We start from the raw sequence: 13,510 nt of genomic DNA, 5'->3' as shown, positions 1-13,510 counted from the left end.
ATACTGAGATGGTGTCCCACATTTTGATTGGCTCTAGTTGTCAGAAGTCAAATCACTGCATGAAAGACACTTTTCAATCTGGTTTAAATGGCTGGGAAGAAGAGCAGGAAAGACTTTCATCACAGAACTGTGTTTGATGTCAATCAGCACATATCGGTTACTAAGGTACGCCCAGCGGGGTGCATTGCGAGTCACCACATAGTCACATAGGCTGAATATGATTGAAAGAAGCACAAAGGAAAGGAAATGCAGCTGCAACAAATACTAGAAAACTACTTTAAAGTGTGTAGCGATCACATAAGACCATGAACTGTGAAGCTTTAGTTTCCTTTTATGCTTACTGTATTAGTGTGAGAGGTGGGAAAGTTGCATTCAAGTTCTTCCCATGTTAAAGGCCTAACCTGCATATTCTTGTGCAGGGTTCCCAAGTTCAAATTGGCTTGGGGCCACTGCTGGTATTTTCATCTCATAGGGCCACTTCAACGTTCAAGTACTACAAGGAAGTGCAATATTCTGAAAATATTTCCATTACTAACATCATGCTTAACATAAAAATGCAAACAGCAGTTTCTATTCATTTTCCAATCATCCTATTATATAATTTTTGTTGTTGGCAGCCAAACAACAAATAAATGCCCAAAACCTGCTTTCTTATTATCATACATTTGCATGGAAATGGAAAGTGTGTCCTCTGCTCAGTGTACTTTTAAAGAAAAACTGATGGAATTTAAAATTGTAATCCTGCTAAATAATCCCCATTTTTACTACATTCAACTGTAACCTGAGCATGTCTTTTTTCTTTAACTGGAATGGATTACAGTTACATTTTGTGTTTCTAATGTGCAATAATCGGGTCAATGTACAATACACTGGCTTATCGTCATTACCGTCATTCTGTGTAATAATTTATAACTTCAGTAATACTACAATCTTTAAAACTGACTAGTAGTACTCATTTCATTTCTGTCTGTCACATACTGTGGCATACATTTACTTTTGTCTATATTGTCATATATTGTATATATTGTATTATAAGGTACATACTACTTATATGTATATACTATATATATATATATATATATATATATATATATATATATATATATATTGTAATATAATAGTATTTATATTCATTAACATTGTGTGAGCACCTTGAGCAACTGTAACAAACAAATTTCTCTCCCGGGGTTCAATAAAGTATTTCTGATTCAGATTCTTACTGTAACCTGATTACGTAACTCAGTCAGTCCGTTACTCCCGAAGCTTGTGTCCCACATTGTCCCACACAAACATACTCTTTGTCCCACATTTGGTTTGTTGAGATCTGGTCACCCTGGCTGGAAATATTACCAGCAATAACTCTGTGATGTTTGACTTTGTTGTCAAGTAACAAACAGGCATCATTAATGGATATGGATGCTAAGCATACCTAACAATAAATACATCCAAGCAGTATATATTAAAAGAAAAGACAGATCAAAGAAGAAAAAAAAAACTGTAAAATAACCAAAACAAAAAACAAACATCTCAGAAACTTAAAGGCAGTTTAATTAAGATATAACACAAGTAACACCTAAAGAGAGTCTTTAAGGCACTTCTCTTTCCCATTTTATCTTAAAGATTTAAAAGAAAATCTCATAAATCATTCATAAATGCCACAAAACTTGGGGCAACTTAAAAAAAAATATGAAAAATAATGAAAATATTACTACATAAAAAAAAAATCATCGTCTTTGAGGTTTGAATTTGTGTGACCAATTATTATTTTACTGTTTTGTTGTTTTGTGTTCTCCGAGTTTTCAGGAGGAGCCCCTGAACGCAGCACAGCTCCCCAGCCTCCACGGTGGTCAGGTGACCGAGCAGCAGTCAGGCCATACTCGGCTTCTCCTTCGCTTTGGCTCCAATGTCGGAGGTGTTTGTGCCTGGAAGAAATGGACTCTGGCAATGCACGAATTTGATCACTCAGAGATCCGATCAGCTGAGTCTGTGAATGGCGCCAAAACAGGACCCTAAACCTAAATTTCAAGAAGGTGTGTAGAGAAATAAAAACCCGTCCGCGAGGGGGGCGGGTTTGTTGTTATTGTTGATGCTGCTGCTCTTGTTAGCTAGCTCGACAATTAATAGTGGTCTCCAGGGAGGGAGATAGAGCCACATAGCCTTTATTAGAGCACATATATGTGAGGAATTCGTACAAAACACACCCCAAAATGAACGCGTGTTAAAGTTTATCGCCGTAAAATAAAGCTAAAGCTGTGAAACAGACGTTAACGTCGAGCTAACAGTTAGCCAGCCTGTTATTATCCTGTGTATGGACTGAAGGTTGTGTTTATTTCACAGTCACTGACACACAAAAGACAGTCAGGTCATTGTTATATTAGTTCACAATCAACCTGAGAGCTTTAATGTTAGTCTATGAGTTATTATACTTGTATACATTGTGGTATTTTTGTGCACCAGGGTCACATTTGTTCTCCTTCTCCTCGCAGGTGAAAGAGTCCTGTGCTTTCATGGGCCATTGCTCTATGAGGCAAAGGTTTGTTTCAGTACTGAGGTTATTTGTTGATTATTAACTGCTAACACAAATGTTCAGTCATTAACACAGACCTGTGTGTGTGTGTGTGTGTGTGTGTGTTTTCTTGTTTGTTTTTCAGTGTGTAAAGATCAACATAAAGGATAAGCAGATTAAATACTTCATTCATTACAGCGGATGGAACAAAAAGTGAGCAGCTTGGTTCGGATACAGTTTGATTTCCTGTCTGAGTGCTTGCCTTTCCCCTGCTGTGCTAAAATCATCAAAAGCATTGTTTATGGACAGTTGTTTGACTGTGTTTCGTTGGGTTTTCCTGCAGCTGGGATGAATGGGTTCCTGAAAGCAGAGTTCTCAAATATGTGGACAGCAACCTTGCGAAACAAAAAGAGCTTCAAAAGGCCAATCAGTAAGTTTTATTTTTTAATACTCAGATGATTCGGTAGCATTTGGCTACTGTGTTTAAACATAACTTCAACATTAAAGGTCCAGTGTGTTTAAAGGTGTGTTTTCATTTGTCTATAATCACCTGAAAATAATAATTGTGTGTTTGTTATCTTAGAATCAGACGTTTTTATCTACAGAGGGAGCGGGTGCTCTTCTACAGAGTCATTTTGAACAGCCATGTTTCTACAGTAGCCCAGAATGGACAAACCAAACACTGGCTCTAGATATGTAGATATACAGATAAGTTTCATGACCGCTGTAGTTTCTCCTCCTTGGTTTAGGCGAACAATTTCAGTTTGTTGACTTTAACAAAAGAGTAACATCATTTTCACTTTGTCAATTATATTTTGACTATGAATTTATTATTAGTTTCTTATTGAGTTGAAACATAGGGCTCTCAACAGAACAATATATGGACACATATCAGTTTAAAAAAAGCATTTTAAGCCGATTCTGTAAAATGATCCTCACTCATTTTCTCTTCTACAGGGACCATTATGTTGAGGGAAAGATGAGGGGTTTAGCACCAAGCAAGAAGATTGCTGCTGTGCAGCAGAAAAATGTTGATCTGTAAGTGTCCACCTTGTTTTCCTTCCTCTAATAATTCAGTATATTGTAAAACACATCCTGTAAAGTTGACATAATGTTGGCCTGACAATATTTATTTAATGGAGTAACGTATGCATGTATGCACTGAATGTAGTCACTGTATATGGGAAACACACAGGGCTCATGTATAATATCATATTGTCACATATAATGCTTTAATTACTTTTTTTGCATCCTAGGAAAGTGAAAAAGGCAAAACAGAAGAGTAAGTAACATTTTTTAATATATAACACAAAATCACAACTTATTGTCAAAGGAAAGTTTGTTTAGTCACCAGAATCCGACAGCAGCAGTTAAATATTACAACGAAATGTTAATGCACCATTTATTGAGTTCTGAAATATCAAAGAAATGGCAAAGATGACTCATCAGTTTATGATTGGTACTTGCCATTTTGAGCATACAGGTATTTATAATGAGCCTTGTGAGTATTATCACAGCGTCATGGTTTTCCAGGCAGTCCAGATCGGGAGCTTCTCTCAGTTATTGTTATTATTCATAGTATTCAAAGTAAAAGAAAAAGAAAAAGCCTTTCTGTATATGGTGATATCAGGTAATACAAGGATACACTCAACTCACAATTCAATTCAAAATAATAAGTTCATGGTACGATTTACATTTATTTTTTAACATAATAAGATTGAAGACAAATTATAAATTATCCCTTTATTTGTAAAAGTGAAAATTAATATAAATTAAGATTTAAATCATGATTCATTTTCCATCTCACAAATTTTAATCTTTGTATTGCAATTGAATTGTCTTGTAATACATCTTTACATTCCTATTTATAAATAACTTAAAGTGTAAAGTGATTTGGAGGAACACTGAATGTCAAAATCACCATGAAAAAAAAGATATGAGTTCCTAGTAGTAGATAAAATTGGCTGCAGTGTTGCTTTATTGTCCTCTTACTACAGACTACATAACACATTGTTGTTTACCTGCTCATCCATTATGCCTAAAAGCACTGCCCTATGTAGTTACTCACTTGTTATGGATCTGTTCAGTAAAAGAAGAGACTCTGACTGTAACAACCTGACAGACATATTCTTAAAACTACTAACGTTTATTTCTACATAATTTATAAGTTGTAATGGGTGTCTTGTTTAGCCCCAGGGCCGGGTGAAGGCACCAGCAGTGGAGAACCGCCCCAGGGACCACGGAAGAAGAGGGCTCGGGTTGATCCCACTGTGGAGAGTGTATGTATCAGCAGTTATTGGTAACCCCGTGGACACACATGAAGACATACCTACTACCTGATAATATAGCTTAAACAGTTCATAGCATGGCATTATGTTTACGTATAAAGCTGGAAAACTGTACTAGCTTTGTTTTATGGAGCCATTTTGATCATTAGGCTTCTGTAGAGTCATAGACTGAACCCACAACTTATTATTTGACCCAAGAACCCGTTTCATAAACTGCAGACTCACCTTCCTTCCCGGAAAATATTGAGATGTCAGAGTAAAAATGACCAAATAACTGTGAAATTTGAAATGTAAAAAAAGGTCCTGTTCTTTCTGACTTCACCCAACTCACAAAGTTCTTTGAAGAGTCCGTTATTTGTGCATGAATGTGACCGCTGTCCCCCTGCACGCAACAATAGGTGCTTGCTGGGACTCTTCAACCACAGAGTTATTTCTGGTGTGCCCACAGGTGAGAAAAATGGCTTCGTCTGCCTCAGACAGCAAGAAACAGCAGGAAATGTTGGCATCATGCAGCCAGCAGCAGAAGTAATTATGACTTGTGCACAAACCAGGGTTTCAATAAAAGATAACAGTATTTATGTCACTCAAAACCTGAAGATTTGAGGGTGGAGGCTGACCTGCTGCCAGTTTCCATCAACAACAAAGAATTGTTGTCATACTGGGATATTATTGTATAAAATAAAAAAATTTAGAGGTGAAGTAGAAGCATTGCTGTTCCCAAACACACCCTTTGAAATAATAAAAAAGTTCTGTCATGTACATCTGTGTCTTTGTCCAGGAGGAGATGTTCACCAACCGTGTGGAGGTGAAGGTTAAGATCCCTGAGGAGCTGAAACCCTGGCTGGTGGACGACTGGGACCTCATCACCCGACAAAAACAGGTGAAAAAACAGACAAACCATAAGAAGTTCCCGTGTTGGCTGTAGATTTACTTCAGCTATGATAAGCTGTGGAGGTCAGAAAATTGGGTCCACAGTAAAGAAAATGTCTGTATTAAATATTCATATGGACATCCTGCTCTTTCTGCTGCTTACAGTTGTTTCATCTGCCTGCTAAGAAGAATATAGAGACTGTCTTGGAGGACTATGCAAACTATAAGAAATCAAAAGGAAACTCAGACAATAAGTAAGAATACATTATTTCAGCGTCACTGCCACATCATCATGCCACTAATGTTCATGCATTTTCCACATGTGTCATTAACTCCTCTATATGGAATACATTCCAGGCAGTTCCGACACAATCTTGTACAATTTCCCCAGCGTGTTGCCATTTATGCACGTCATGTACCTCGTCCTCAGCCACTGATATACACACACACACACAGTGCATCCGGAAAGTATTCACAGCACTTCACTTTTTCCACATTTTGTTATGTTACAGCCTTATTCCAAAAGGGATTAAATTCATTTTCCCCTTAAAATTCTAGACACAATACCCCATAATGACAATGTGAAAAAAGTTTTGAAATTTTTGCAAATGTATTAAAAATAAAAAGCCAAAGAAATCACATGTACATAAGTATTCACAGCCTTTGCTCAATACTTTGTTGAAGCACCTTTGGCAGCAATTACAGCCTCAAGTCTTTTTGGGTATGATGCTACAAGCTTGGCACACCTATTTTTGGGCAGTTTCTCCCAGTCTTCATCAGGTTGGATGGGGAGCATCGGTGCACAGCCATTTTCAGATCTCTCCAGAGATGTTCAATCGGGTTCAGGTCTGGGCTCTTCAAGGACATTCACAGAATTATCCAGAAGCCACTCCTTTGTTATCTTGGCTGTGTGCTTAGGGTTGTTGTCCTTTTGGAAGATGAACCTTCGCCTCAGTCTGAAGTCCAGAGCTCCTGGAGCAGGTTTTCATAAAGGATGTCTCTTTACATGGCTGCATTCATCTTTCCCTCCATCCTGACTCGTCTCCCAGTTCCTGCCGCTGAAAAAACAACCCCACAGGATGATGCTGCCACCACCATGCTTCACTGTAGGGATGGTATTGGCCAGGTGATGAGCAGTGCCTGGTTTCCTCCAGGCATGACGCTTGGCATTCAGGCCAAAGAGTTGAATCTTTTTTTCATCAGACCAGAGAATTTTGTTTTTCATAGTCTGAGAGTCCACTGTGCTCATTGGGACCTTCAAAGCTGCAGAAATGTTTCTGCACCCTTCCCCAGATCTGTGCCTTGATACAATCTTGTCTCGGAGGTCTACAGACAATTCCTTGGACTTCATGGCTTGGTTTGTGCTCTGACATGCACTGTCAACTGTGGGACCTTATATAGACAGGTGTGTGCCTTTCTTAATCATGTCCAATCAACTGAATTGGTGGACTCAAGGATGATCAATGGAAACAGGATGCACCTGAGCTCAATTTTGAGTGTCACGGCAAAGGCTGTGAATACTTATGTACATGTGATTGCAAAATTTCAAAAAACCTTTTTCACATTGTCATCACGGGTTATTGTGTGTAGAATTCTGAGGGAAAAAATGTATTTGATCCATTTTGGAATAAGGCTGTAACAAAAGTGAAGCGCTGTGAATACTTTCAGGATGCACTGTATGCTGCTGGTCATTTTCTTAAGCATGCCATTTTTGTAGATGCAAACATTTGATTTTGTTCTCTTCAGTAGATGATAACCACCTTGCTAAGATTGGATCTTTGCTTTAAATACAGAAGTATTCACAGTTTAATCTGAAGTAGTGTTGCACAGTAATGCAGTCGAGAACACGTCACATTTGAAAATGGTTGTTAGATGACTGGTGCGTTCGTGTGCTCTTACAAATCGGATAAACAATTTGGTTTCTTGGAAGTTAGCAGAAGTTTTTAAGAGAAAAAAAACATGAAATTCACATTATGTATTTTTCACAGCATCCATGCTTGCTCATTGTTTTTTCTGATTTGTGTAGTTTAGGATTTCACTACTATTCAGCAGCAGAGTCTCCAGTTTGTCGTTACCAAATTACTTCTCTAGCAGGAGAACACACCAGACTGGCCAACTTTTAACAAAACCCAAGCATGATGTTAGCTCTTCTATCTCAAGCAAGTTTTCTGTATGTACGAATGGTCCTCTTAACTGAGCCTCCAGCTGTGATCTCCTTTGTGGAAGCTCTCTCTGGGGAAATATGTGACTTTTCTCTCCCTCCTCCACATAGGGAGTATGCGGTGAACGAAGTGGTGGCAGGGATTCGGGAGTACTTTAACGTCATGCTGGGCACTCAGCTGCTTTACAAGTTCGAGAGGCCGCAGTATGCTGAGGTCCTGGCTGAACACCCAGACATGCCGATGTCTCAGGTGTATGGAGCTCCTCACTTGCTGCGCCTATTTGGTAGGGACCCTGGACACCCTGAACACACACATATACATATATAACCCATCCAGGACTGCAGACTTAACTTCAGCACTGTCTTCAAACTGTAGCTAAATGGTCGCAGTCTGGAGCCCTGCTGTCTGTACCATTATAAGTGCTTTCAAACGGTTTAATTCTGAGAAAATTATTTTCATACAGGTAAACGTAGCTGTGGGAGTTAATGAAATGTTAGTTTTATAATTTCTGTCTTTGTTATCGAAATATGAAATGTTCTCGACAGAAGCTTGAACACTGCGAGACTAAAGAAAGATGCTTTTTCCAGTCACTCATTGAGATAATCACTGCGGGTTTTTTTTTTTTTTGTTAAGTGACATTTCTAACTAGCACCTAGACTGTAGAGACTGTTTTCAGTTAGTGTTTCCACTATTTTGTCCAACATAAGTCGAAACTGTAGAAGTAGAAAATGAATCCTAGACCAAGCTATTATACCAATATTTTTGTGGTATTAGAGATTACACACCCACAGTTTAAAATAATGTACTACAAACATTTAAGTTGTATATCTACACCATACAGTAAGCAGTGTAAATGATGCATATGCACAGCTGTTTGCTCTTTTCTGTGTAGAAATAGGCTCCTCAACAATTCTAATAAGCACAGCTAGTCATTGTGTCATTTACTGTGACACCATTTTCTGATATTAACACTCAGGTGAAATGATTAATAATTGCTTTTGACTGAGGTGAAGTTTCACACTAAGATGACTCAGCTTGGTTCCTAAAATGACTCGCCTGATTTGATTACTGGTGTTAATGAACACACCTGACTTCACAAATTTACAAGGGTCTAACAGTAGTCGAGTATAACAGCTAATTAGGTTTTAACAATTTAAATGAATTGATTATAATGACTTCTCCGTATGTCTGCAGCGTATGAAGTGACAAATTAAATCCTTAAAGTCGAGCAGGTTTACATCTTACTGAGAGCTTTCTATATTGTTTCTACTGAGATACATAGCTATCCTTTTGATTACTCTGGTTGTATTAAACACGTACAGCAATGTTTTAAATCAATGACTGCTGTATGGCAGTATATACAAGATGTGTGCATCAATGTGAATGAGTACCTTGATTTAACATAATAGCACAGTAGCATAATACAGTATGAAATCCAGTATGAGCTGTAATTATTTGACCATTCTGTAGAGGGTCAGACAGCTAATGGTCAAATTGAGACTTACATTTGTGTTTCCGTGAATTACTTACTTTACTTGTTGCTTCACTGCAAGTCTTATATAAGTATATATATAAGTGCTCATATAATTTTTGCTTGTTCCTTTTCTTCATCGAAATCAACTGAATTATTAATGGTATGTAAAGTTGGTTTCACACATTTTGGGGGATGGATATATGTTATTTTATGATTTATTTATTGGTATTTGTTGTTGGGTTTTTTTTTTTTTTTCCAATTTAAGTGAATAATTTATTGTCATTAGGCTTGACTGTTGATATACTTTTCTGTGACATGTATGTTTTTTATGGGGCCCATGCTTTTATTTTTGCGCCCTCTATGGGTGATGTTGTGTCCAGGCCTTGTGTGCTGGGTAGAAAGCCACTCACAGCTGGTGTATAATCCAGATTCATCAAGTGTTTATCAGACCCTGATGAAGACCCGTTGCCCATATTTGAAGAATAAATTAATTATATTAATTCATCTATAGAAGGAGTGCCTTTAGTATTTTTCCATGGTTATCTATAACACTTGACCTTAAGCAAGATTTCCTCGATTCCTGTTTTTCTATCCGGTATTTAATTGCACTAATTGCATTAGCCAAGAAACAGACAATCCCCTTTTTGTTATTTTAGTAGTGAATTGAAGTAATGAAACACATTTGTATTGCAATATACAAATACAGAGTATTTTATCCATATTGCTGGTATTATAACTGAAATATGTTTTTATTTAACAGCTTAAAGCAAAAAACATGTATCCCTAAAACAGCAGATTTACTGTATTATGCCTGCCTCAGTTGTTTAAGGTAGTTATATTATCTCGAACACTTAAATGCTGTATATATCTGATTTATGACTATTTATTATAGTTTGTTTTGCCAAATAATCGATCTCACAAACTTTCCCTCTGTGAAGCATGTTTTTTTCACACAGTATTTAAGATTAAAAAAAGAAAGATATCAATCCTGAACCTCCTTCAGTCTGTAGTTTCCTTCTGCATCATTCCTCATGTATGTTCTCCTTCCCTGACAGTTCGTATTGGAGCCATGCTGGCCTACACTCCACTGGACGAGAAGAGTCTGGCTCTGCTGCTCAGTTACCTCCAAGATTTCCTCAAGTAAGGTTTAACTCCCACCACGCCACCAGGGACTCCATGTCATGTTTGGCTGATTCTCAAATGTCATGTTACATCCACACTCATATTAGTGCAGCCAGCCTTGTTGCAAATCCTCAAAACATAAGCCATGAAATCGATTTTCTGCTCTGAAAAGTATTTTGGCGGAGACTGACTGTAAACACAACAGCATTTTATGACAGACGTATCTAAGGTTTAGGTACTTTGGGAAGAGTATTTTAAATGTTTTCACAGGTGATTTGTGTTTGATTCTTTCTGATAAATGATGTAGAATCTAAATCAAAACAAACACAGAACGTGTCTGTCTCTGTCCGTACAGCACCGCAGACGTACTGTTACCGACTGAAGTAAAAGAGACTGTCTGTGGTGTTGAATGGTGACAGTATTCTGATCCTTTACTAAACTTAAAGTACTAATACCACACTATAAAAATACACTGTTACAAGTTAAAGGCCTGCATTCAAACTAAAATAAGTATTATTAGTAAATTGTAGATTGTAAATACTGACACGTAAATGTATAAACAGCATTTTACTGTTGGAGCTGGTTGAGGTAGAGATAGTTTAAATACAGTTGAAGGAGTTTAGTCCAGTGGTTCTGGGAATCAGTAACCTTGAACAAAAGTTCTCAAGGAGCACAAATGACCTGGAGTGTCTTTTATTTATGTGGAACTGAAGTCTGACTAGAACACTGATAAATGTTGTACACATGGGTTTTCTTTTCTTGAATAATTACACTGCTACATGCATATATGCCAGCCTGGCTTTGCTCTGGTGGTACCGTTCATACTGTTAATGAACCAGAGAGACCACATTTAAGAGTTAATTGAGTCATATTATGAGGATAGAAATGTCTGCGAATACACTGCTGATGAAGTCCGTTGAAGAAAACTTGTAATTGGTGGTTTCTTTTTTTATACATAGCTCCGTTGAGTCAGACACCATGAAGCTGTGTGACGATGTCTGAATTAAACACGTCTCTACCTTAAGAACTTATATTTAATGAAGCAAACACTTGAAGTTGGAGATATAATCATTTTCCCTCCTTCACCTAGCCGCAGTACAGTCATTTCTTTGAGTTTCTACAGGTTTGTTTTTCCATATACTGTAAAACAAACCCCAAACTTTATTATATATTCTTAAATATGCAACACTAAAGTAAACCTGTATTTAGGGTGGAAGGTGTCCTTATCTTTAGGCCTTGTCGTGCAGAGGTGAAATCTATTATCCACATCCTTTACATAAGTAAAAGTAGCAACTTTATTTTACTGTCTGTGAGTCCTGCAAACTGAATTTCCTGTGAAGAGCATTCTCTTATCTTGTCACATCTCATGTTTATCCAGACAAACTTTGTTGAATTTCCAAATGAACAAGACTCCTATTGGGACTCTTTGACAGGTTGGAGGTTTGAGTGATAACTCTTCCACTCTTTTAAATCCCCTCCGGAGGCATTCAGATGCCGCTATCTTATCGAAACATAAAAATGATTTTCTATATTTTAGATTTTTGTTGGTAATAGAATTTGCAAGCTGAACGAATTTTCAACAATGACTATTTCCTCTCCACCATCACAATCAATTCTACATTTTCTCCAGGTACCTGGTAAAGAATTCATCCACCCTCTTCAGTGCCACTGACTACGAGGTCGCACCCCCCGAGTACCACCGCAAAGCTGTGTGAGAGCTCTCAGCACACAGCGGCCCTATTGAGGCACGTCATCCCCCGTCTCCCAGACCACATGTAAAATAACCATTACTTCCCTTTTGAGTGCAGACTCGGATGAGATTTTTCACTTGAACTGATACACTTCCACCACAAAAGGTCTCAGGAGCTTGTCACGGTTACGTAAGAAAATACATTTTTAGGAAAACTTTTTTTTTGCTGAATCTCTTTTTTTCTCTCACTTCTTTTGAAAAGTTGTGTTTTCTATTGACAAGTTTTCTGTTTCCACAAGCAGCTCTTTGGTGTTTTTGTGCATTCCACCTGATAGATATTTGTTACCGTTGCATGTGTGTATTTATTAGTGCTTCTTCTGCCACATGAGGTGCAATTTTAATGCTGGACCACGTTGTCAGCACTCAGCAGTTAATGTTTTTGTATCTGTATCATGTGTATTTGTATCAATTTGTAAAGAAAAAAAATGTTTCTACACAATCTCTGTTTCCTGTGTCGTCTTGTGAATATCTTTAGTAAATTATTTGGTGTCTTTGCTGTTCTTTCAAGATGCATTTTGCAATGTGTCACTCACTAATGGAGGAAAGACTTGAGGTGGCATCAAGGCACAACATCCGACATCAAAGACGTACACTGTAGACTGGGGCTTTAATATTCATCCGACAAGATAGCGAGCAAAAAAAACATTCATCTTTCATGCATGTGTTCAGTTCATGAAAAATATAGAATTGTGTCACATGAAGGAGCAGTAATCAAGACAAATCAATATTGATGTTTAAAATCCAAAAGTACCCACAATTTTTATCAAACAAGGGGAAATAATTGGAATTAAATTGTTATTTTAAAGTTTTTAAGACTTGTCAAAGACAGGCATTACTGTCAGTGAGTTATAGACTACAAAATACATATCCCAAGATCAATATGAATAAATTATTAAAAAACATGTTGAGAATATAAATCTAATTCTTAACATATAGATAATTCTCTCAGAAGGATCATTTAATTCTACAGAAGATATAAAGTAGAGCAAGAAATATTCTGTATTGAAAGCTTTTTTTTAAAATTTTTTTATCCAGTTTTATCCAGGTCCTGTTTAATAACAATATGTCCTGGGTTTTGGTATGAGGTATAGATTATTGTCTGGATTACCCATCATGCCCCAGAACTGAGGCACACTATTTGTAAACTGGTGTTTTGGTAATTTAATTGAACATTTAGGTTTGAAATATGCAACACTAAAGCACAATATCAAGTGTCATGATTCAGACTCCTCTGTCCTCTATTGTCTGAGGAAATATTTAACTCCATATATATTGTGCCATTAACTATATCGTCCTTTTGTCTATGTCTCCATGGCAACAGCGTTTCCATAGAGACGT

General features: G+C 37.3%; 1 protein-coding gene across 2 annotated transcripts; it reads left to right on the top strand.

Moving 5' to 3' along the window:
- The first annotated feature begins 1,839 nt into the window (after nucleotides 1-1,839).
- Nucleotides 1,840-12,611, top strand: LOC127351758 (mortality factor 4-like protein 1). Of its 2 annotated transcripts, none has more exons than XM_051379655.1 (12): nucleotides 1,840-2,030; nucleotides 2,487-2,533; nucleotides 2,652-2,719; nucleotides 2,850-2,936; nucleotides 3,464-3,544; nucleotides 3,763-3,788; nucleotides 4,697-4,785; nucleotides 5,573-5,674; nucleotides 5,830-5,918; nucleotides 7,937-8,109; nucleotides 10,368-10,440; nucleotides 12,053-12,611. In XM_051379655.1, the coding sequence occupies exons 1-12, from the start codon at nucleotides 1,991-1,993 to the stop codon at nucleotides 12,135-12,137; spliced, it is 960 nt and encodes a 319-aa protein (XP_051235615.1). In that variant the 5' UTR covers nucleotides 1,840-1,990; the 3' UTR covers nucleotides 12,138-12,611. The 2 variants fall into 2 exon arrangements, with proteins under 2 accessions (XP_051235615.1, XP_051235614.1); XM_051379654.1 differs by having other exon boundaries at nucleotides 1,842-2,030; nucleotides 10,356-10,440.
- The last annotated feature ends 899 nt before the right edge of the window (nucleotides 12,612-13,510 follow it).

Source organism: Dicentrarchus labrax, unplaced genomic scaffold (assembly GCF_905237075.1).
Source record: "Dicentrarchus labrax unplaced genomic scaffold, dlabrax2021, whole genome shotgun sequence".
NCBI classification, from domain to species: domain Eukaryota; kingdom Metazoa; phylum Chordata; class Actinopteri; family Moronidae; genus Dicentrarchus; species Dicentrarchus labrax.
The sequence above is the reverse complement of the archived record's forward strand: the minus strand, read 5'-3'. Positions and strand labels throughout refer to the sequence as shown.